At 48.7% G+C, this 21,953-nt stretch overlaps 1 protein-coding gene across 3 annotated transcripts in view; it reads left to right on the top strand.

Annotated features, from left to right (window-relative positions):
* The window catches only part of Slc26a8 (solute carrier family 26 member 8), a 52,586-nt gene extending 34,249 nt beyond the window's left edge, over positions 1–18,337 (top strand). Inside the window, exons 8-19 of one of the 3 annotated variants that reach the window (XM_027389049.2) lie at positions 795–942; positions 1,823–1,936; positions 3,094–3,149; positions 6,193–6,288; positions 6,938–7,044; positions 7,125–7,194; positions 8,695–8,787; positions 8,872–9,003; positions 12,653–13,036; positions 15,920–15,974; positions 16,078–16,262; positions 17,458–18,337. In XM_027389049.2, the coding sequence (XP_027244850.1) occupies positions 795–942; positions 1,823–1,936; positions 3,094–3,149; positions 6,193–6,288; positions 6,938–7,044; positions 7,125–7,194; positions 8,695–8,787; positions 8,872–9,003; positions 12,653–13,036; positions 15,920–15,974; positions 16,078–16,262; positions 17,458–17,973 (1,956 nt within the window). In that variant the 3' untranslated portion in view covers positions 17,974–18,337. Of the gene's footprint in view, positions 1–794; positions 943–1,822; positions 1,937–3,071; positions 3,150–6,192; positions 6,289–6,937; positions 7,045–7,124; positions 7,195–8,694; positions 8,788–8,871; positions 9,004–12,652; positions 13,037–15,919; positions 15,975–16,077; positions 16,263–17,457 lie in introns of all 3 variants that reach the window. The other 2 variants (XM_027389048.2, XM_027389047.2) reach the window with 2 other exon arrangements.
* The last annotated feature ends 3,616 nt before the right edge of the window (positions 18,338–21,953 follow it).

Here is a 21,953-nt window from a genome sequence, read left to right as displayed (position 1 = left end):
GCACAGTTCAATGAGCCAGGCATTGACGGTGCCCAACTGTATGGAACTCCAGTGCTGCAGAGGTACAGATGGTGGACTAGGAACTCCAGATCAGCCTGGGATACCTGAGATTCTGACTCAAAATTAAAAGCAAAACAAACAAAACCCTGCAGGAGAGAAGGTGTGGGTGGAATTTGTATATACCTGAATGAAGGGCAGTGAGTGTGGACAGAAAGGACTCATGGAGCCTCTTAGCTCTAAAGCATCCTGGATGCAGGGGCAACCTTCAGTATACCCCCAGAACTCTCTCAACAGCAGAGACATTTCCCCCAATCACACCTGCTGCTTGCTCTCATGGTAAAGTTAGGACCAGAGAACCACAGAGGATGCTGACCTTTGTAACCTGGCTCAGTTCGTTGGCTGTCTGGACAACCTGCTGCCTCCATTGCTCTGTTTGTCCTTCATTGTTTTTGTTTGTTTGTTTGTTTGTGCTTTGTTTTGGGGGTTTTTTGGTTTTGGTTTTGGTTTTCGAGACAGGGTTTCTTCTCTGTGGCTTTGGAGCTGTCCTGAACTAACTCTTATAGACCAGGCTGGCCTCGAAACTCACAGAGATCAGCCTGCCTCTGCCTCCCATATGCTGGGATTAAAGGTGTGCGCCACCACCGCCCAGCTGTCCTTCATTGTTAAGAAGGAAAAATGGGAGGCGGGGGGGGGGGGGGGATGGACGGACATGAGGCCTGCCTAGCACAAGGAGAGGAAAAGGTGAGGTAAGGGATTCCTTGCCACCCAGCCATAACTCCACTCTTGTGTTTCAGCTTCGTGTTCCCGGAGACTCCAGACTTCGGCATTCTTCCCACTATTATTTTACAAGCCATATCTTTATCTTTAGTGAGCTCCTTTTTGATCGTATCTCTGGGCAAGAAGATTGCCAACTTGCACAACTACAGAATCAATTCCAACCAGGTGAGGGGGACCATGTGCCCCTGTTCTCCGATATGATTGTTCTCCCATGCAAGCCCTCTACCAACTTGAGGGTTACATTCCCCATTAACCAGAATCACTTGGACCATAATTTGGATTGTCATCATACGTGGTGTCTGAGAAGCAGAGGATGTGTGACTTTGAACCCCCTTGAACTCATATAAGCATTAGTCCCTGGTGTGGACACCATGGAGGGAGGCAAAGGAATTAAACCAGGTGGGTGGTGCTCAGGAGGCACAGGCAGGATCAGGAGTTAAAGGCCAGCCTTAGCTTCGTAGCGAGTGAAGCCAGCCTGGGCTACATGAGACCCTGTGTTGAAACAGTGATGACAGAGAGTGGCAGATAACCTATGGCTTGTTGCCGCTGAGCCTGCAGACTTTGGCTTCCGTGTGGCTGGGGTGCCAGTGCCTCAGATAGCACACACAGAACCAGGCTGCTTGCACATGATGACAGTGCCCTGCCTTTGGCCTCTGCTTTGACTTTTTTTAGGAAAAGTCTCCAACTACTCTGAAAGTGGTACTTTCCTGAAATGTCAAGAGGGACACAGAAGCAAGTGGTGTCCCAGGCAGACATGTAGGTTAGTGTAGAGGGAGAGAGCCAGCACTGAGCTCTCTCTGCGTGTGCAAGTCCCAGGGGTCACGAGAAAGAGGAAAGGCAGGAGTCAGAAAGTGCTTCCCTATGGTCAGAGGCTAGGGCAGAGACACAGTGTAAGGTCGACAAAAGATTGGATCGGTCCTCCCCGTGTGCTTCCTGAGGCTACAACCCAGTGTTGTTGGAAGGGCCTCACCAAGCAGTGTACCTCTAGCTCAAAGTCAGATTCCTCCACAAGTGTGGGCTCAAAGGCTCTGCTGTTTGTTCACAGGATTTGATAGCCATCGGCCTTTGCAACGTGGTCAGCTCCTTTTTCAGATGTTGTGTGTTTACCGGTGCCATGGCCAGGACTATTATCCAAGACAAATCTGGAGGAAGACAGCAGGTGTGTTGGAAAGGGTTCCCATCCCTAGTGCTTCCCGATAAGGAAAGAGATGTGTGTCTGTCTGCATGGCTGTCTGTAGAAGGGCTTCGTCTGGGTTGACTTCTTTGTAATGTTCTAGTCAGTGGAGATACTCTGTGGGAAGGGTTTGGACCTCATGCTCATTTTCATTTTTGCTCAGACTTTGTCTTAAAAGTCATTGTGAGGGGGCACATGGTAGCATATGCCTGTAATCCCAGCACTCCTTTCCAACTCTACTGGGGTTCTAGAGAGATGACTCAGTGGTTAAGAGTATGTCTGCTCTTAAAGACGACCTAGGTTCGATTCCCAGCACCCACATCAGGCGACTCGCAAGCATCCAGCACTGGAATATCCAGTATGTTCTTGTGGGCTCCTCAAGCACCAGGCATACACATGGTGCAAATAGATGCACGCAGGCAGATTCTCACCCTCGTGAAATCAAAATGGCCTTAAATGATGAAACACACCGGGCATGGGGGCGCACACCTTTAACCCCAGCACTCAGGAAGCAGAGACTAGAGGATCTCTGTGAGTTCAAGACCAAACTAGTCTCCAGAGTGAGTTCCAAGACAGCCAGGGCTACATCATGAGATCCTGTCTCAAGTACAAAGCAAAGCAAAGATGAAACACCATTGCAGATGGGAAGTTGTCAAAGCTCCCAACAACACAGGGACGGACGGGGCATTTATTTACACAGGAAGTAGAATGGGTGGAACTGGGGGCTGTCAGTAAGGTGTCTGCTCGGGAGTGGGGTTTCTAAGTTGTGTGAGGAGAGGCTAAAGTTTTGAAGGAATATAGCCATATATCTCAGGAGATCCATACTTCCAAGCGATGACAAGGGTTCCAGGGAAGACTAAAACTTTGCAGGCAGCATTTGCTGACAGTTACAAAGGACTTACTATGTGTCAAATGCTTTTCTAAGATCCTGAAAGTGACTTACAAAGCACCTACTATGTGCTAAATGCTTCATTAAGATCCTAAAACCCCCAACTCCTCTTAAGAAAACAACAACAAAAAAAAAAAGCGGCACACTTCCCAGCAAACAGAAGGCCTCAGTTGCAGGCAAGGACCAGCACTGCTCCTGATGGTTTCTCTCCAACTGGCTCTATCTCCTCAGTTTGCATCTCTGGTAGGCGCAGGTGTGATGGTGCTCCTGATGGTGAAGATGGGAAGCTTCTTCCACAATATGCCCAACGTAAGTGGGACTGGGTGACTCGAGTAAGTCAGGAATGGTGGGGGCTGGGGGCTGGAGAGGTGGCTCCGTGGCTAAGGAGGCCAGGGGGTTGACACCAGCACCCACATGGTTTTGTTTGGTTTGGTTTGGTTTTGCTTTTTTGTTTGTTCGTTTTGTTTTATTTTTGGGTTTTCGAGACAGGGTTTCTCTGTGGCTTTGGAGGCTGTCCTGGAACTCGCTCTTGTAGACCAGGCTGGTCTCGAACTCACAGAGATCCGCCTGCCTCTGCCTCCCGATTGCTGGGACTAAAGGCGGGCGCCAGCAATGCCTGGCCAGCTCACAGCTTTCTATAACTCCAGTCCCCAGGGGTTCATTGTGCTCTTCTGGTCTCCTCAGGCACTTCATGTACGTGTGGCTCATACATACACACAGGCAATCACACATTCACATATAAATACATCTTGAAAGATGGAATCTTGGTAGAGCATTCATGCCAACAGTTGCCTTTTCCTGGTCTCCAGTGGTGGCTCCAGTCTTGCTTCTTACAATAACAACATCTTGCAGCCAGGGAGGTGGGTAAGGGTACCTGCTGTAAAAGCACGAGGACCTGGTTTCAGATAGTCAGCACCCATGGAAAAGCCAGGTGTGGCCTAATGCACCTCTAAGCCCAGTGCTGGAAGGAGGTGGGCAGAGACAGGAGGATTGCTGAGACTTGATGACTAGCCAGCCTAGCTTTTAAAAAGAAAACGGTGAGCTTGCGGTTCGGTGAGAGGCCTTGTCCAAGGAGACTGTGTAATGTGGAGAAGGGCGATAGGGCAGGACCTCTGAGGTCTCTGTCCTCTGTGCCTGTGCTTAGGTGCACAAGCACCCTTAAACTCATGGACCAACTCAAGACAGCCAAACTCACAGCAGTGTCTCCATCATAAGGCTATGTGGGATCCATGTATGTATGTAATGCATGTATACATTCACGTGAAAGAAGATCATGCCAAACTCGTAGCAAGTGGTCAAACACAGTCATGACGTCTCATTGAGCTGTATGCTCAGCTGACTCGGGGACTCAGAGAGGAATGAGGGAACCAGAATCAGAGGCATGAGCTCCACGGCCAGTTCGACTCAGACACTCAGCTCTTTCCAGAAGGTTTGGCCTGCCTGCCTTGTATGTCTGCTGTCATGCAGCCTCTTGGTCATCCACAGCATGGGAAGATGGGCCCGCAGACTGACTCCTGGCTCTGTGTTCTGCTGGGTGTCTCCACTTCAATGTCTGTCTTCTTCCCTGTGTTTGAGAGATGGCCTGACCCTTAGCTCTACTATGTGTATTTATTACAGCTGTAACCAAGTGACTCTAAGTAATAATACAGGTTCATGCCCGAATACACAGAACATACCAGAAGCTTAGCAGTGGCTGTCTCTTCAATGATGGAAATTATACAGATCAGGCATGGTGACATACACTTGTAATTCTAGCACCCAGTATACAGAGGCAGGAAGACTGCTGGCCTGCCTGGTCTTTGCAGTGAGTTTCAGGGTAGCCAGAGCTACATAGAGAGACCTTGTCTCAATGAAACAAAAAAGTATTTTTAAATGAAATTGTGTAGGAATGTAATTAATTTTAATGAAGTGACTGTTTTCCCCGTAATAGTCAGCAAGGACCCAACTTGGCTGTACATGGCTTTATGACGAGAGACTTATTTCCTGGAGCTATTCCTTGCCTCAGGTTAAAAGAAAAAGAATTCAGCCAGGTAGTGGTGGCAAACACTTTTAGTCCTAGCACTGGGGAGGCAGAGGCAGACTGATCTGTGAGTTTGGGGCCAGCCTGGTCTACAGAGTGAGTCCCAGGTTGGCCAGAGCTACACAGAGGAACCCTGTCTCCAAAAGTTACAACGGAACCACAGAAACGGGCCTTGCCTCTAGAAATGCCACGTGGACTGTTTTGTTTTTAATGAATAGCACACCCAAGCTCTGACTCCTGGTTCAAATAAAAACCTTTTCCATTTTTCTCTCCTTTCATCTATAGTGTGTCAAGTCCGATGGGCAAGGCCATCGGAAAAAGAAATTCTACAAACCCCTGTGAAGTTAAGATGCTTCCACGCAATTTCTGACATTGTTTTTTGAGTTTTGGGTTTTGGGTTTTGGTTTATTTAATTTAATGTTTTGGTTTTTGAAGACACGGTTTCTCTGTATAACAGCCCTGGCTGTCCTGTAACTCACTCTGGAGACCAGGCTGGCCTCGAACTCACAGAGATCCATCTGCCTCTGCCTCCTGAGTGCTGGAATTAAAGGCGTGGCCACCACATGCTTTCCCTATCTGATATTGTAAAAAGCTTGGTAGCAGGCTCTCTGCAGAGATAGCTCTACAGTTAAGAGCACTGGCTGCCCTTCCAGAGGTCCTGAGTTCAATTCCCAGCAACCATCTGTAATGGGATCTGATTCCTTCTGGTGTTCATGAAGACAGAGCACTCATATACATAAAGTATTAGAATAAATAATCTTTAAAATTAGGTTTAAAAAAAGTGCCAGGCAGTGGTGGCACACACCTGTAATCCCAGCATTCGGGAGACAGAGGCAGGTGGATCTTTGTGAGTTCAAGACCAACCTAGTCTACAGATCGAGTTCCAGGACAGCCTCCAAAGCCACAGAGAAACCCTGTCTTAGGGGGAAAAAAAGCAATAAATAAGTCTAAATAAATAAATAGATAGATAAATAAGGCAGAGGGGAAGAAGCCAAACCTGACTCTCCTCCTGCTGTGCCTTCTTCTTCTGATATTGTCCTCATTGAGCCTGCTCAGAAAGCACAACAGTGGACCCTGTTCTGGCTGCATCAGTCAGGTCTGACGTTGGCGTGGCCTTGCCCATCGGACTTGACACACTATAGATGAAAGGAGAGAAAAATGGAAAAGGTTTTTATTTGAACCAGGAGTCAGAGCTTGGGTGTGCTATTCATTAAAAACAAAACAGTCCACGTGGCGTTTCTAGAGGCAAGGCCCTGTTTCTGTGGTTCCATTGTAAATGTTGTCCCTGAAAGGAGAACAAGGCAGTTAAGGTGGTTTATCTTTGCCCAACAGGCAGTGCTGGCAGGGATCGTCTTGAGCAATGTGATACCCTACCTTCAAACCATTTACAACTTGCCCAATCTGTGGAGGCAGGATCAGTATGACTGTGTGAGTACAGATGCCACGGGGGTGAAGAGGGTGGGGGAGGATGGATGGAGTTGGAGCCTGCAGAAGGAACAGAACCAGCCAGGCTCCATCAGTAAGTGCTTGCCACTCAAGACCCTAGGACCCACATAAGAAAGCCAGGCGTGGTGGCACACGCCTTTAATCCCAGCACTCAGGAGGCAGAGGCAGCGGGGATCCCTGGGGATCCTCACTAGCCTATGGGGAGCTCTAGGCCAGTCTGAAAAACACAAAAGTGTATAGTTCCTCTGGTCTTCACATGCAGGCACACACATGTACACTCAGCTATCCACATACACGTGAGTGTTCACACACTACACAAAATAAATAAAAATAAGACACATATGCCTAATAACTATTACAGACATTTAACTGTCATTCCATGAGTTCTGGTTGGCTTTCCCAGTGGGATTTCTCGTGTCAACCCATGCTACCATCCGCAGGCAGGTAGATAACATTGTCTCCATTTTGTATGCAGGGACACTGGCATTTCAGGAAAGAAGTGAAGGGAGCCAGGAGGGGGAGTCTGTCAGAGCACATGTAGACGGCCTCTGGGGCCGAGTCCTCTGGGATAGGCCTGGCCTCCGTGCTGCTCTTTCTCACAGTCTCCTCCTCTGCATCCGTTTCCTACAAGGTTGTTTGGATGGTGACGTTCTCCTCCGTGATCTTTCTGGGACTAGACGTTGGACTCCTTATCTCACTAGCGTTTGCTTTCTTCATCATCACTGTCCGCTCGCACAGGTACCCAGCCTCTGTTAAGTGGAGGGCAGCCATGGCAAGGACAGGGCCCGGGGACCTAAGGCAAGTGCATTTCTTTCCAGAACGAAGATCCTCGTCTTGGGTCAGATCCCCAATACCAACATTTACAGAAACGTCAACGACTACCGGGAGGTAAGGAGCCGGCCCAGGCGCCACGCATGTGTGAGGAGCTCACCTCAGTGCTCAGGAGGCAGGAAAGGACATCCCCGGGACAAGCTAGGTGTCTAGACTAAATGAGTCCTGGAGCTCTGGATTTCTGTGAGAGACCCTGCCTCAGTAAACAGTGGACCCCAACTGAGGAAGACACTGACCTTACCTCTGGACCTCTGGTCTCCACACATGCACCTCCTATAGCCCAGTGTACTTGCACATACACAGACAGACACACAGACACACACACAGAGACACACAGACGGACACAAAGACACACAGACACAGACACAGAGACACAGAGACACACACACACACAGACAGAGACACAGACAGACAGACAGACAGACAGACAGACTCAAACACACAGACACAGAGGCACAGACACACACACACACAGAGACACAGCAGACAGACAGACACAGACAGACATACAGACACACACACAGAGACACACAGACAGACACAAAGACACACAGAGACACAGACACAGAGACACAGACACAGACACACACACATACAGAGACACAGACAGACAGACACAAACACACAGACACAGAGACACACACAGACACAGAGACACACACACAGACACAGAGACACACAGACACAGAGACACACAGACAGACACAGAGACACACACACAGACACAGAGACACACAGACACAGAGACACACACACACAGACACAGAGACACACACACAGACAGACACAAAGACATACACACAGAGACACAGACACAGAGACACAGAGACAGACACACACAGACACAGAGACACAGACAGACACAGACAGACATACAGACACACACAGAGAGACACACAGACAGACACAAAGACACACACACAGAGACACAGAGACACACACACACAGACACAGAGACACACACAGACAAACAGACACAGACAGACAGACAGACACAAAGACACGCAGACACAGAGACACAGACAGACACACACACAGACAGACAGGCATGCACACACACATACACACAGAGAAGGGGGTATAGAAAGAATAGCCAACTCAGCCCCAGCCCTTCACCAAGGCACTGCAGCCCACTCCCAGGCAATGGGGGGCATGGGGCTCCAGGGGACAGGCAGTGTCCTTTCACCCCGACAGCCAGCAGAGAGCCCTCTCACTGTGGACTTCTGGGAGAAGAAAGCTAGGTAAAAGACTGAGAAATGCCAGAGTCCACACAACATAGCAGGGGTCACAGGTATGGAGGTGCTGGCTTGCTTTTGACCTCAGTACTCCAGAGGCAGTGGCAAGCAGAGAGCAGTTCTAGCTCTGAGCTAGCAAGAGGTACACAGTGAGACCCTGGGGGGTGAGTGAAGAGAGACAGGGCGGGGGAAGCAAGACATGCTGGGAATTAATTGGTATGGGAATTTTCCCGCCTCAGCCCACTGAGGCCAGAGGTTGCTGAGGAGCCATTGAAGCTGTGTGGTCCTTACTCCCTGTCAACCGCCTCACCTTGTCCTGCAGGTGCTGCTCATCCCCGGGGTGAAAATCTTGCAGTGTTGCAACTCCATCACGTTTGTCAATGTGTACAGTCTAAAGCACAAGTTGCTGAAAGAGGTGAGGGTCCGCCAGGCACCCCTCACACCCTGGGGCCCCCTCTCCACCACCTGTCCCCGGTGTGACCCCTCTTGTGTCCCCCAGGTCAGTATGGTAAAGATACCTCTTAAGGAAGAAGAAATTTTCACCCTGTTTAATGAAAGTTACACCAGCTTATCGGAAAACAAAATTTGTCGGTGCTTCTGTGACTGTGAAGAGCTGGAGCCGGAGACCAGGGTGAGCCTCTCCTGCCCTCCTGCTTCTCCGCCCTCTTCCTCTAAAGATAGACGGCCATTCCCTTTACAGGGACACAGCCCATTCCACACACATGAATGTACACACAGAATGCAATAAGTAGACTCTGGATATCGAGAGAGACAGACAGAGGCAGAGAGAGTGCCGTGTGAAGGTGGGAGTGAAGGTGGGCAGAGAAGAGTTAGCGTGGCAAGTGTTTCACATATGTGTGTGTTTCCTTTTTCTTCCTTTCTTCCAACCCCCCCCCCCACTCACTCTCATTTTTCAAAGCAGGGTTTATTTGTGCAGCCCTGGCTGTCCTAGAACTCACTATGTAGACCAGGCTGCCTTGAACTCAGAGAGATCTCCTTGCTTCTGCCTCCCAAGTACTCAGATTAAAGGTGTGCGCCACCACTGCCTTGCTATTCTTTAAATATATATATAACCCTGAATTACACACACACACACACACACACACACACACACACACACACACTCACATGTAAATGTGAACACACACACACACTCACATGTAAATGTGAACACACACACACACACTCACATGTAAATGTGAACACACACACACACACACACATACACATACACCACACACACACACACACTCACATGTAAATGTGAACACACACACACATATATATATGCATACACATACAACACACACACACACACACACACACACACACACAGGCAGGGTCTCAATATGTAGTCCTGGCTGGCTTGAAACTCACTAAGTAAAGCAAGCTGGCCTTGAACTCACCAAGATCCATCTGCTGTCTCCCCCCAAGTGGTGGAATTAAAGGCATGCACTCCATTCCATATCTTTCTGATCTTGAACTCTTGACCTTACTGTCTCTGCCTCTTAAATGCTGGGATGCCACCACACCCAGCTTGTTGTTGTTGACATAGGGTGTCACTGTGTGGTCCAGGCTGGCCTCAAGCTCACCATAATCATCCCATGATGTCCCAAATCCTGGAATTACAGATGTGTGCTACCATACCACACTGAATGGCTGTAAGGTTTAGCAGTCCATAGCTAAGCTTGTAAAATTAAATTAGGGAGTCACCTCTCCATTCACGTGACATAAATATAGTGTATTTTTCAATCACAAAGTAAACATCTTTCACATTTCTGATATTTGTATAATTGAAGCATATAATTTAATATTTTTTCTTTCTAGATGATAAATAATGGTACAATTTGCAATATTTTATTTTTTAATTTATATATGTGTATATGTGCATGCACACTGGTATATATGTTTGTGAATGTATGTGTATGTGTGTATATGTTTATGGTGTGTGTATATGCATGTGTGTATGTATGTGTATATGGTGTGTGTGGTGTGTGTATATGGTGTGTGGTGTATGTATGTGGTTGTGTATATGGATCTATATATATGGATGTGTATGGTTATGTGATTATACATATGTTTGTGTGTGTATGTATGTATGGGTGTGTATGTACATATATTGTGTGTATGCATATATGTGTGTGTGTATGGTGTGTGTGTGTGCATATATATTGTATATATATATGTGTGTGTGTGTGTATGTGGTATGTGTGTGTATATGCATATATATTGTGTGTATATATATGTGTGTGTGTATGTGGTATGTGTGTGTATATGCATATATATTGTGTGTATATATATATGTGTGTGTGTATGGTGTGTGTGTGTGTGCATATATATTGTATATATATATGTGTGTGTGTGTGGTATGTGTGTGTATATGCATATATATTGTGTGTATATATATGTGTGTGTATGTGGTATGTGTGTGTATATGCATATATATTGTGTGTATATATATGTGTGTGTGTGTGTATGGTGTGTGTGTGTGCATATATATTGTATATATATATATATGTGTGTGTGTGTGTGTATGTGGTATGTGTGTGTATATGCATATATATTGTGTGTATATATATGTGTGTGTGTGTATGGTGTGTGTATGTGTGAGAGTGTGTGTGGTGTATATATGTGTATGGTGTGTGTGTGTGTGTGTGAGTGTGTGTGTATGGTGTGTGGTGTATATATGTGTATGGTGTGTGTGTGTGTGTGTGTGAGTGTGTGTGTATGGTGTGTGTGTGTAGTGTGTATGTGTGTGTATGTGGTGTGTGTGTGTGTATGTGTGTGTATGTGGTGTGTGTGTGTGTATGGTGTATGTGTGTATGGTGTGTGTGTGTATGGTGTGTGTGTATGGTGTGTGTGTGTGAGTGTGTAGTGTGTATGTGTGTGTATGTGGTGTGTGTGTGTGTGTATGGTGTGTGTGTGTATGTGTGTGTATGTGGTGTGTGTGTGTGTATGTGGTGTGTGTGTGTGTGTATGTGGTGTATGTGTGTGTGTGTATGGTATGTGTGTGTGTGTATGGTGTGTGTATATATGCAGGTTCTTACACAGGTCAGAAAGGCATCAGATGTCCTGGAGCTGGAGTTATAGGTGATTGTGAGCCACCTGAAATGGATGCTGGGAACCGAACCCTAATCCTCTGCAAGAGCAGCAGACGCTCTTGGGTGTTGAGCCGGCTCTCCAGCCTACCTTGAAATGTACACTAGGAACAGTGACACACAGCACTGTATGAGTTGTCCATCTTCTGAACATGTTTAGCTCCTAACAACTCAGACAACTTTGGTAAACAGAGTGGCATGAACTCAGAAATCCAGAGGTACCGCATGGCAAATGGATTTGTGCTGCTGCAAGAGACACTGGCATTGGTGTTGGGTTGGAAGACAGAGGGTCCTGTATAGCAGTAGACTTGGCAAGGACCCTGAGGCTGACATTGTCAGGCAGGCACAACACTGTGGGGGTGAGGAAGAAGGGACAGGATGGTGACCGTGAATGCAGTCACAATGACAAGAGCAACCATCGAAGTCCACATGCAGAGGCCACACTAGGGCCTTGCACGACACGGCATTTCCAACTCTCGGTGCTGTCCATGCATGTGTATATCAGCCGTTGGGGTCTCTCAGGAGACGGGAGGCAGTTGGAGGTTAAACCCAGAAATGAACCACTGTATTCCTAAGAAGGCTGGGTGAAAGACTTGCATGGGTGCAAGCAGGTGCCGAGGAAAAACCTGACGGAGAAGAAATGGCTCAGTGGGTGACATCACCTACTGCTCTTCCTGAGGACCTGGTTTCGGTGCTCACAACTGCCTGTAACTGCACTTCTAGGGGGTCTGTAACCCTCTTTTGACCTCCTGTGTGCATGTGACGAATTCGGCCTCATGTATGGGCTGTACAATACACACAGGCACATACATACATGCATACACACATACAAACATACATACACACATACAGACATTTGAAAAGAAAGAAGGAAGAAAGAAAGCACTTTACAGGAAGTTGTGATAACACTAGGAATGAACTGAAGGTGACTTCGTCACAGACTAATGAATGTCACTAATGGATACAAACAGTTGGGAGGAAGAGTCTGGGGACCACTGAGGTGACAAGCTATGATATGGCTTTGGTTGAAGGCTTGAAGCGATAGTGGGATGACCGAATTTAAAAGATGCGTAATGGGGTAGAACTTCCGAGGAGAGCCGGGGAGCCGGGGACACACTGCCTTTGCAGGGACTTCAGCTCTGGTTGAGTCTCATCGGGGCCCGCCTTTCTCTGTCATCCCAGATTGTCTACATAGAGCGATTCGAAAACAAACAGGAGCATGACCAATCGTCCGTCAACCTGATCCGATGCTCCTATCTGGGCAATGGGACCATGACTGAAGAAAGCACATCCGAGGAACAGGTCCCCCACACAGTGTCTTCAACATCGCAAAAAAATCTAGGGCAGAGCTACGAGGACACGGACAAAATCTGGCTGTCCAGCAACCCCTCAAGAAACAGTTCCCTCCCACCGCCTGAAGGCTCCGAAAGCTTAGCACAGAGTAGATCCAGGTCCATCATCATCCCTTACTCAGACACGAGTATGGCACCCAGCATCCACACCATCATTCTGGATTTCTCCATGGTGCACTATGTAGATAACGAGGCTTCAGTTGTACTAAGGCAGGTAAGTAACAAAGAGGCCTGGCCTCTGGGTCTCTCTTTTTTTTTTTTAATAATAATATGTGAGGTTGGATTTTTTCCCCTAAAGATTTATTTATTTATTTATTTATTTATTTATTTATTTATTTATTTGTTATGTATACAGTCTTCTGCCTGCAGGCCAGCAGAGGGCACCAGATCTCATTACAGATGGTTGTGAGCCACCATGTGGTTGCTGGGAATTGAACTCAGGACCTCTGGAAGAGCAACCAGTGCTCTTAACCTCTGAGCCATCTCTCCAGCCCCCTGGTTCTAGGTTCTGATCCCCTGCCACACATACCCCCATCCCAGTGTAACTCTGTGAGTCATGGTGACTAGTGATGGGGACACTGAAGTGGTTTAAAGTCAGTCAAAATAAAAAGGAAATGAGCCAGGCTCCCTTTGTTGAACTCAAGCAGTTAATTCCCTAGGCATGAATCATTCATCATTTCCCAAGAAATGGGGTCGAGGGGAGGAGGGGTGGTGCTTCTTGATATCACTGAGGCAGTGTCTGTGTCCCACCTGCTGTGGGACTCCAGGACAGCTGTGGAGGACTAACGCCCCACCCCCACCCCGCCCCACCTTTCCGCTGCTCCTGGCCCCGCCTATGGGGTAGCAGCAGGGTCTCTCTCCCCTAACTCTCAGAGAGGCTTCTCCTTCCTCACAGAACAGGCAGCGTTGTGGGCATGTCCTCTTCTGACTTGGGTCCTGTTTCACGGAACCTTCACACCCCTGAAGAAGTTCCCTTCTCTCTTAAGGGAGTCTGGCTCCTCTGTAAGCCGAGGCTGTGAGAGGCCTTTTAAAGCAGGAAAACCCGTGACTGGCTGTGCAGAGAAGTGGGCTCCCGGCCGCTACCCATCACCTGTGTCCTTATCAGCACTACCTAGAGAGTTAACACTGAGCACCCTAAGGCTGGAGACAAGGCTTCCCTGGCAGAGCCTTTGTCCAGCATGCAGGAAGCTCTGGGTTCCATCCCAGCACCAGAGAGGCCGGTTGGGGTCATTCGGGGGCCTAAGGTCATTATCACTCTCTTAGTGAGTTTAGGCCCGAGACCCTTCTTTATTTTTATCTATTTTTGTTTGTTTGCTTTTTGAGACAGGGATTCTCTATGTAGCACCTGGCTGTCCTGGAACTTGTGTCATAGACCAGGCTGGTCTTGAACTCTCACAGAGATATCTCTCTCTCTCTCTCTCTCTCTCTCTCTCTCTCTCTCTCTCTCTCTCTCTTCTCTCTCCCTCCCTCCCCCTCTCTTTTAATTTTTTTTTTTATGCCTCATACTATGTAGCGCTGGCTGGTCTGGAACCCTGGAACTTGCTGTCTAGACCTACCAGGCTGACCTGGGCAAACAGAGATCTTCCCGCTTCTGTGTTCCATGTGCTGGGGTTAAGTGTGTGCTCCACCAGGTCCAGCCCCCACCACCTGTTAAGATCCAAATGTATTGATGTGGTCTCCTTTTCAACCCTTCTCACCACAGGCCTTTGTGGCAGGCCAGGCTGCCTGCCTCTAGTCTTGTGCTGTGCTGGCTACTTTAGAGTAGCTCAACCCCACACTGTCAGATGCCGTCTGCCTGATGGTTGGCACACTGTTGCCATCCATTCTCCCAGCAGCCCCCATAACAGCACTGTTTTCAAAAATGCAAGATTTGGTGCTTCATAGCTCCGAGCATCCAGCTTTTCCTGGCTCTTCTGACCTCCCTCTATAGACAGAGTTTTTCTGTCCCATCCGGTCCTGAAGCAAGTCAGTCCCACATAAACACACAGAGACTTATATTAATTATAAACTGTTTGGCCAGTGGCTCAGGCTTCTTATTGGCTGGCTCTCTCTTAATTTTTAACCCATTTCTATTGATCTGTGTGTCTCCACATGGTCTTGACTTACTGGAGAATGCCCAGACATCCTAACTTCCCAGTAACTGCATGGCGTCTCCCTGACTCCTCCTGCTACCTTTCTCCATCCCTGTTTGGATTCCTAGCCTGGCTACATCCTGCCTGTCCATTGGCTGAAACAGTTTTATTCACCAACCAATAAGAGAAACATATATTCACAGCAAACAGAAGGACATCCCCCATCACCCCCCTTGCCCCCCCCATTCTTACAGAGGCACTCATTATCCTGGCATCCACACCTGACTTACCCAGAAAGCTTTCTGATCCAGGCAAGCGAGGGACCCTTTGCCTTACAGCTGTGAGACCGCGGTCCACATCTGCATCCCAAAGTCTAGGCTTCCTCATTCTCCTGTAATTTCTTTGTGCATCTCTGGCTAGAGGGCTTTCTTATGTTCCACTTACCCTAAAATAAAGAGCATGAAGCAGGAGAGATGACTCAGAAGTTGAAAGCACTGACCGCTCCTCCAGAGGTTGCAGGTTCAATTCCCAGCACCCACATGGCAGCTAACAACCGTTTGTAACTCCAGTTCCGGGGGGATTTACTGCCGTCTCTGGTGTTTATGAGCACCAGGCACACGTTGTACAGACTCACACACACGTTCATGAATAAAAATCTGTCTACTTATAAATGAGGGTGACTCTTTGTAGCCACTATCTAGAAAGTTCCCAGGAGCATCGTCACCCCATGTATCCTGAGGCTTTCCTCCTGTAAACATTACCACGGGCATAGATTTCCTGCTTGGGAGTTGAGCAAGCCCTCCCATCACTCTCCACCCACCATGAGATGCACTGGTTGGTTTCTGTGTTCCCAGACACACTACTCAGAGGCCCACTCACAAAATGCTTAGGAGATTGGAAGGAAGAGGGACAGGCTCCCCCAGCAAGTGAATGGCTGATGAGGAGCTAGACCCTAGGTAGTCGGTCGGTGGGCCATTTTTGGTGGGCATGCGACTCTCTGACTCCGGCTCACTTGTTCTCTGCAGATGTGTAATGCTTTCTACAATGCCAACATCTTGGTGCTCATCTCAGGCTGTCACAGTGAGTACCCTCCGCCCTGTGAAGAGAGCATGTGTGTCTTGTACCCCCAGGGGCTCTGCTTCTGGGTGCTGATGATGCCTGTGTGTTTGGGTTTGGTTTGCAGCCTCTGTGGTCAAGTCATTTGAGAAGAACGATTTCTTTGATGAAGGCATTAGGAAGGCCCAGCTCTTCCTCAGCCTCCACGACGCCGTGCTGTTCGCCTTATCAAGGAAGATGCCTGAGCCCTCAGAGTTAAGCATGGATGCAACTGATACAGTGATACAGGAAAACTACTCAGAGTCAGACAAGGTTGGATGACTTGGAGCCTCAGGGCCGGGGGTGAAGTGTGGGGAAGGGGGTTGCCTGGTCAGAGGTGAAGATGTCCCAAGAAAGGCTGGGCTGCCCCTGTGCCAGCACCTGAGCTTTCAAGGACCTCCACGGCCACAGCTCCTGGGTGTCCATCCAGGACCCCTGCCTCAGCCCAGCAGAGGCCTCAGGCATCCTTGTACATCGCAGGGGAGTTAGGTGTCAATTATTACACATGTCTGAGCACTCTGGGGGAAGTGTCACTAATAGGCTAGGATAGAGTAAGCAGTGACAGTGCCATCAGGTTAGGGCTGAGGAGACAGCAAAAGACACCCTGAAATAATAGGCCAGGAAGGAAGAAGGAAAGCTCTTTCAGGAGAGAAGGGGTGAGTGCTGTGGAATGTTCCACAAGTATCTTGATACTGGGGACGTCTAGAACCTGGCCCTGTTCTACAACAGGGAGCTTAGAGTCTGGCTAGGGATGGGTTTGTAAATAAAGCAGAAGTGTGCTCGAGAGGGCAGTTGGGTCACAGAGGAAGCTGGGAGCCTGGCCTGGCATCATTGATCTGCATCTGGAATGAAGAATGTCCACATGGAGATGGATGAGGCAGGTAGAGTCAGGCAACTCCTGGTATTAGTATGGCTAGGGTTAAGGGAGGGGTACCAAAGTTTGAAGGTGAGAGGCACACAGCCTTAAAGACCCTTAGATGTCTGGACTGTGTTAGGGTTGGCAACTGAGAGAGAGAGAGAGAGAGAGAGAGAGAGAGAGAGAGAGAGAGAGAGAGGTCTTGTGAAATCCCGTCTAGCTAGAAAAGCCAAAGAGCAGATGTCAGGGGTTGACCCAAAGAATAGTGAAGAACTAAGAAACGCTCAGATCTGAAGCAGATCTGGGCAACAAACAAACCCTGGTTCTAGGACTTAAGTCCTGGATATGTTTTGAAATCCCTTGAGTGCTTGGAAGTGAAATTCACTGGCTAAGTCTTTTTTCTATAATTTATTTAACTTTATTTTACCTGCATTTGTATAAAGGTGTCAGATCCCCTGAAACTGGAGTTACAGACTATTGTGAGCTGCCATGTAGGTGCTGGGAATTGAACCCAGGTCCTCTGGAAGAGCTGCCAGTGCTCTTAACCACTGAGCCATCTCTCCAGTCCCCCACTGGTTAAGTCTTAACCCCCGAAAATGTGTGTTGTTTCAGAACGGCAACCTGAGCAATCTAAGACATAAAACCGGTAGTAGCATCATAGAAGCTCCCCAGCGTACAAGTCAAAACTACATCAATATCCACAAGCCCATTAAGGATGACTTGGAGTTTGACCTGGACCTGGATGCCATGCTGAATTCTGAAAAGAACAGTGGGCTGGGTCTCAACCCAAACCTGAACCTGGACTTGGACCAGGAGTCAGAGCTGGAACCTGAGTCTGAGTTGGAGTCTGAGATCCAAGCCAAATCTGATCTGGAGATAGACACAGAGTTTGACACAGATGCCCAGACAGAGCCAGAGACAGAAGAAGAGCCAGAGCTGGTGTCAGAGAGAGAGAGGAGGCCCCAGCCGAGGACAAGGTCTCACAGCCCCTGGCGGAACTACTTCACCGCCTATCGCTTTGGGTCTTCCCCCTCCCAGTCTCAGGTTCCACCTCATTCACGTTCGTCGGAGAAGAAACAGACACATGGTCATCCAAACTCGCCCCAGTTCGATGAAGACACTTGGTAGGTGAACTGGAAATAGATAGCAGGCAGATTATCTTGGCAAATTCTCCCTGTCCAAAAGGCATCTCTTGGGCGTGAGACCTAGACTGGGTACCAGCCATCCGTCCTGGCTCTGTGACCCTCCACCTGCTGACTTCCTTCTTACTGGGTGCTGGACTCGCAGGCTGCATGACTCCAGGTTGACAGTTGTCTCCGCAGCCTGTCTGCAGGCGTCACCCCCAGCAGGCTTCCGGTGTTTGGCTCCCTGCACATACTCCACGCCTCTGGGAGCTGGGCCAGATTGTCGCTGACCAGCTCCTCTCCTCTCTGCTCCCTTCTCTTCAAAGAAATGAGGCTCAAATAAAATATGTGACTCTACTTAACATTCAGACCTCTCCAGCTTGTCTCTGTATCCCACAACGCTGAGGAAATGTCAGGTGGGAGGGACTCCAGAAGGAAGCCAGAAAAAAAAAAAAAAAAAAAAAAACCAGGTAGCATTTGGAGGTGACATGCATGGTATTTCTGCCATCCAGATGGGGTCAGGTCAAAGTCGGGCTTCAGGCCTGGAGCTCTGTCCTCCTAAGCAGACAGGGTTCTTGCACCCACACCCTCTTCTGGTCTCCGAGGGTACCTGTACACATGTGCACATATACACACATAGGCGAGCACACACACAATTAGACATGTTTCCCACCCTGCACACTTCTGTCTCATGTGATTAAGAAAAGCATCCTGGGACACCTTCCTGCCGGCCCTGCTGGACTGACCACAAGCCCCCTCTGCATTTCCCAGGTCAGCAGATTCCCCGGCAATCCTGTCTTCAGCTGGTGAACTAAACCGTGGTCATCCTCTCACCCTCTCCAGCTTCTTAGGACTCCCCCCCAATCCCCGCCAGGGTACATCTTCCCTCCTGGCCCAGGGAAGGCTGTTCTTGGTCAAGCTGTGGTATCAGGCTTCTACCTCCAGGTGCCTTCACTCAAGGGGGTGCCAGTGCTGAGCCTTACACTTTGCTGGGGTCTCCCTGGAGGACCCCTTTCTGGGGAGGAGAGCGTCATCTGGAGGAGGGCAACATACCACAGGGACTAGACTGCTGGATGCCTGGACCTTTGACAAGTGTCATAGAGGATGGGAGTGAGGACTGGGGAGATAGGACAGGACTCTACCACGCTGGAGAAGTCTCCTTATAACGGGCTTACGGCTAATGTGGTTTGGGGGCCTGTGATGTCCTTCAAGGTTCCATCCACTGAGATGCAGCCATTGGTTTTCATTCTTGCTCAGTGGTTCTCTCTGTGACACCCTGGCACCTGTTCTAAAGGATGCACATGACAGAGTGTCTGAAAAGACCCCATTCCACGGGTCCACTGGTTTACCTTGTTACCCTCTCTCCCAAGGAACGTAAGGCTATGTCTTCACTAGTGGCTTCCAGCAGGGCCAAAACAATGGCCCTTATTTGCTGGCCCTTTGCCACATGCCAGCTCTAGTCTAGACACTTTCCAAAACTAAGAGCAATGCATACAAGATTCCAATGAGTTAGTCTTCGTTCTCAGGAGCAAACAGCCCCGGGTTCTACCCGAGGCCTCTCAAGTCTGCCATTTGATCCATTGTTTAGTGTCTGCAAATTCCTGGGCAGATAAGAAGGAAGGGCTAGCCAGGCATGGGTGGCTCACACCTGTAATCCCAGCATTCGTGAGGTAGAGGCAGGAGGATCTCTGTGAGTTTGAGGCCAGCCTAGTCTACAGAGCGAGTGCCAGGACAGGCTCCAATGCAATACAGAGAAACCCTGTCTTATTAAAAAAGAAGAAGAGAAGGAGGAGGAGGAGGAGGAGGAGGAGGAGGAGGAGGAGGAGGAAGGATGTGTTACCAAAGGGGGAGGGGCTGGCACTAAAGAAACATCCCGTTTGGGTAGGATGCATAGACTCTGTATGAACACTGTATGCTCACTGCCCACTGCCTGTCACTGGGATGGGGGTGACTGGACCTTTATCCACAGGAGGCATCTCAGACAGGACCGTGTCCAGATGTCACTGTGAGAATCCACACCCAGGCTGGACTCCAGCCATTACAGCACTGCTCCCTTTGACCCCTCGGGACACAGGTGGCTGCCGCCTTATTGGTTGGAGGCAGGCTTTCCCACTGGCCTGGTGGGTGAAGCTGAAAGCTTGGTGGCGCATGTCTTTAATCCCAGCACTCGGGAGACAGAGGCAGGCAGATCTCTGTGAGTTCGAGGCCAGCCTGGTCTCCAGAGCGAGTGCCAGGACAGGCTCCAAAGCCACACAGAAACCCTGTCTCAAAAAACCAAAAAAAAAAAAAAAAAGTAGGTGAAGCTGGCTGGGTAATGGGTCCCAGGATCCACTGGTCCCTGCCTTGCTAGAGCTGGGATTACAAGGATCACTTACAGCCTTCCTCCTCCTTCTGCTCCTCATTCTTATTTTATGCATGTGGGTCTTTTGGCTGCATCACATGTGTGCCTGGTACCCATGGGGACCAGAAGAGGGCATTAGATTCCCTGGAACTGGAGCTGCAGATGGTTGTCAGCAGAGGTGTGGGTGCTCCAGGTCTCCTGGGAGAGCAGCCACACTCTTGTTTTTGTTTTTTGAGACAGGGTTTCTCTGTGTAGCTCTGGCTGTCCTGAAACTCACTCTGGAGACCAGGCTGGCCTCAAACTCACAGAGATCCTCCTGCCTCCACCTCCCGAGTGCTGGGATTAAAGGGATGCTCCACTACCACCCGGCCAAGCAGTCACAATCTTAACCACTGAGGTATCTCTTCAACCTTAAAAAAAAAAAAAAAAAATGGTTTCTGGGCATTGAACACAGGTCCTTCTGTTTTCAAGGCATGTTACTGACTGAACCATTTCCCATCCCAAATAAGTGTGCAGGTGCCTATATGTCTTCTTCCTGTGGCCCAGTGCACATAGGCAGCTACCAGAAAACACCCATCCAGTGGTTTCTGGCCATGGATTTTTCGACCGAATTCAACAAGGGTCTCTCAGAGCTGTCAGCTGATCATCATTAAAATGGGTTTGGGCTGAGTGTGACTTGGGTCATCTGACCTGAATAGAGTCCTGAAAGAACTGGGAACAGGGGCTGGCAAGATGGTTCAGTGGGTGAAAAAGCTTGCTGCCAAGGCTGAAGATCTGAGTTCAATCCTCAGGACCCACATGGTAGAAAAGGCAACTGATTCCCACAAACTGCCCTCGGAACACATGTACAAACATTAAGAAAAAAAGCTTGCATTCTTACCTCCAGGCAAGTTTTATTAGATGATAAACAGTACACCATCACACCCAGCTGCCCAGATTCAAGCCTTGCCTTGTTGAGCTCCTGTGATTTTCATCATGCCTCATCTGCAAATACAGTTGATGGTGACAGTCCCTACCCAACAAGGTCAACTGAATGCTGAGCAACAGTGTTTAGAAAAAGGCAATTATTACAGATGAGCCAACTCTTGGGGGAGCACAGAGCCAAACCATCATTTTTTGCTTTTTTTGGTTTTTCCAGACAAGGTTTCTCTGTGTAGCCCTGGTTGTTCTGTAGACCAGGCTGGCTCAGAACTTGGAGATCTGCCTGCCTCTGCCTCCTGAGTGCTGGAATTAAAGGGGTGTGCCACCACCACCCAGCCTGCCACAGAGATTTTCTTCTCAGCTGCTCACAGCCCTTAGTTCAATGCCTGGAGTATAAGTATTTGACACAAGGCAGAAAGGATTGGAAAATAAGAAAGAAGAATAAATCCAATATTGCATGATGGGGGGTGTCCTTCTGTAATATGCTGTGAATATATGTTTCTCTTATTGGTTGATGAATAAAGCTGTTTCTCTTATTGGTTGATGAATAGACAGGCAGGATGTAGCCAGGCAGGAAGTATTGGCAGGGCTACCAGAATAAGGAGAATTCGGGGAAGAGGAACAAGGAGAGTGAGTTGCAAGGGAGACACCATGTAGCTGCCAAGGAAGAAAGAGGCCTGGGCTCTACTGGTAAGCCAAGACCATGTGGAGATACATAGATA

The sequence above is a fragment of the Cricetulus griseus genome (assembly GCF_003668045.3).
Source record: "Cricetulus griseus strain 17A/GY chromosome 1 unlocalized genomic scaffold, alternate assembly CriGri-PICRH-1.0 chr1_0, whole genome shotgun sequence".
Taxonomy (NCBI): domain Eukaryota; kingdom Metazoa; phylum Chordata; class Mammalia; order Rodentia; family Cricetidae; genus Cricetulus; species Cricetulus griseus.
This window is presented reverse-complemented; position numbering and strand designations above follow the sequence as displayed.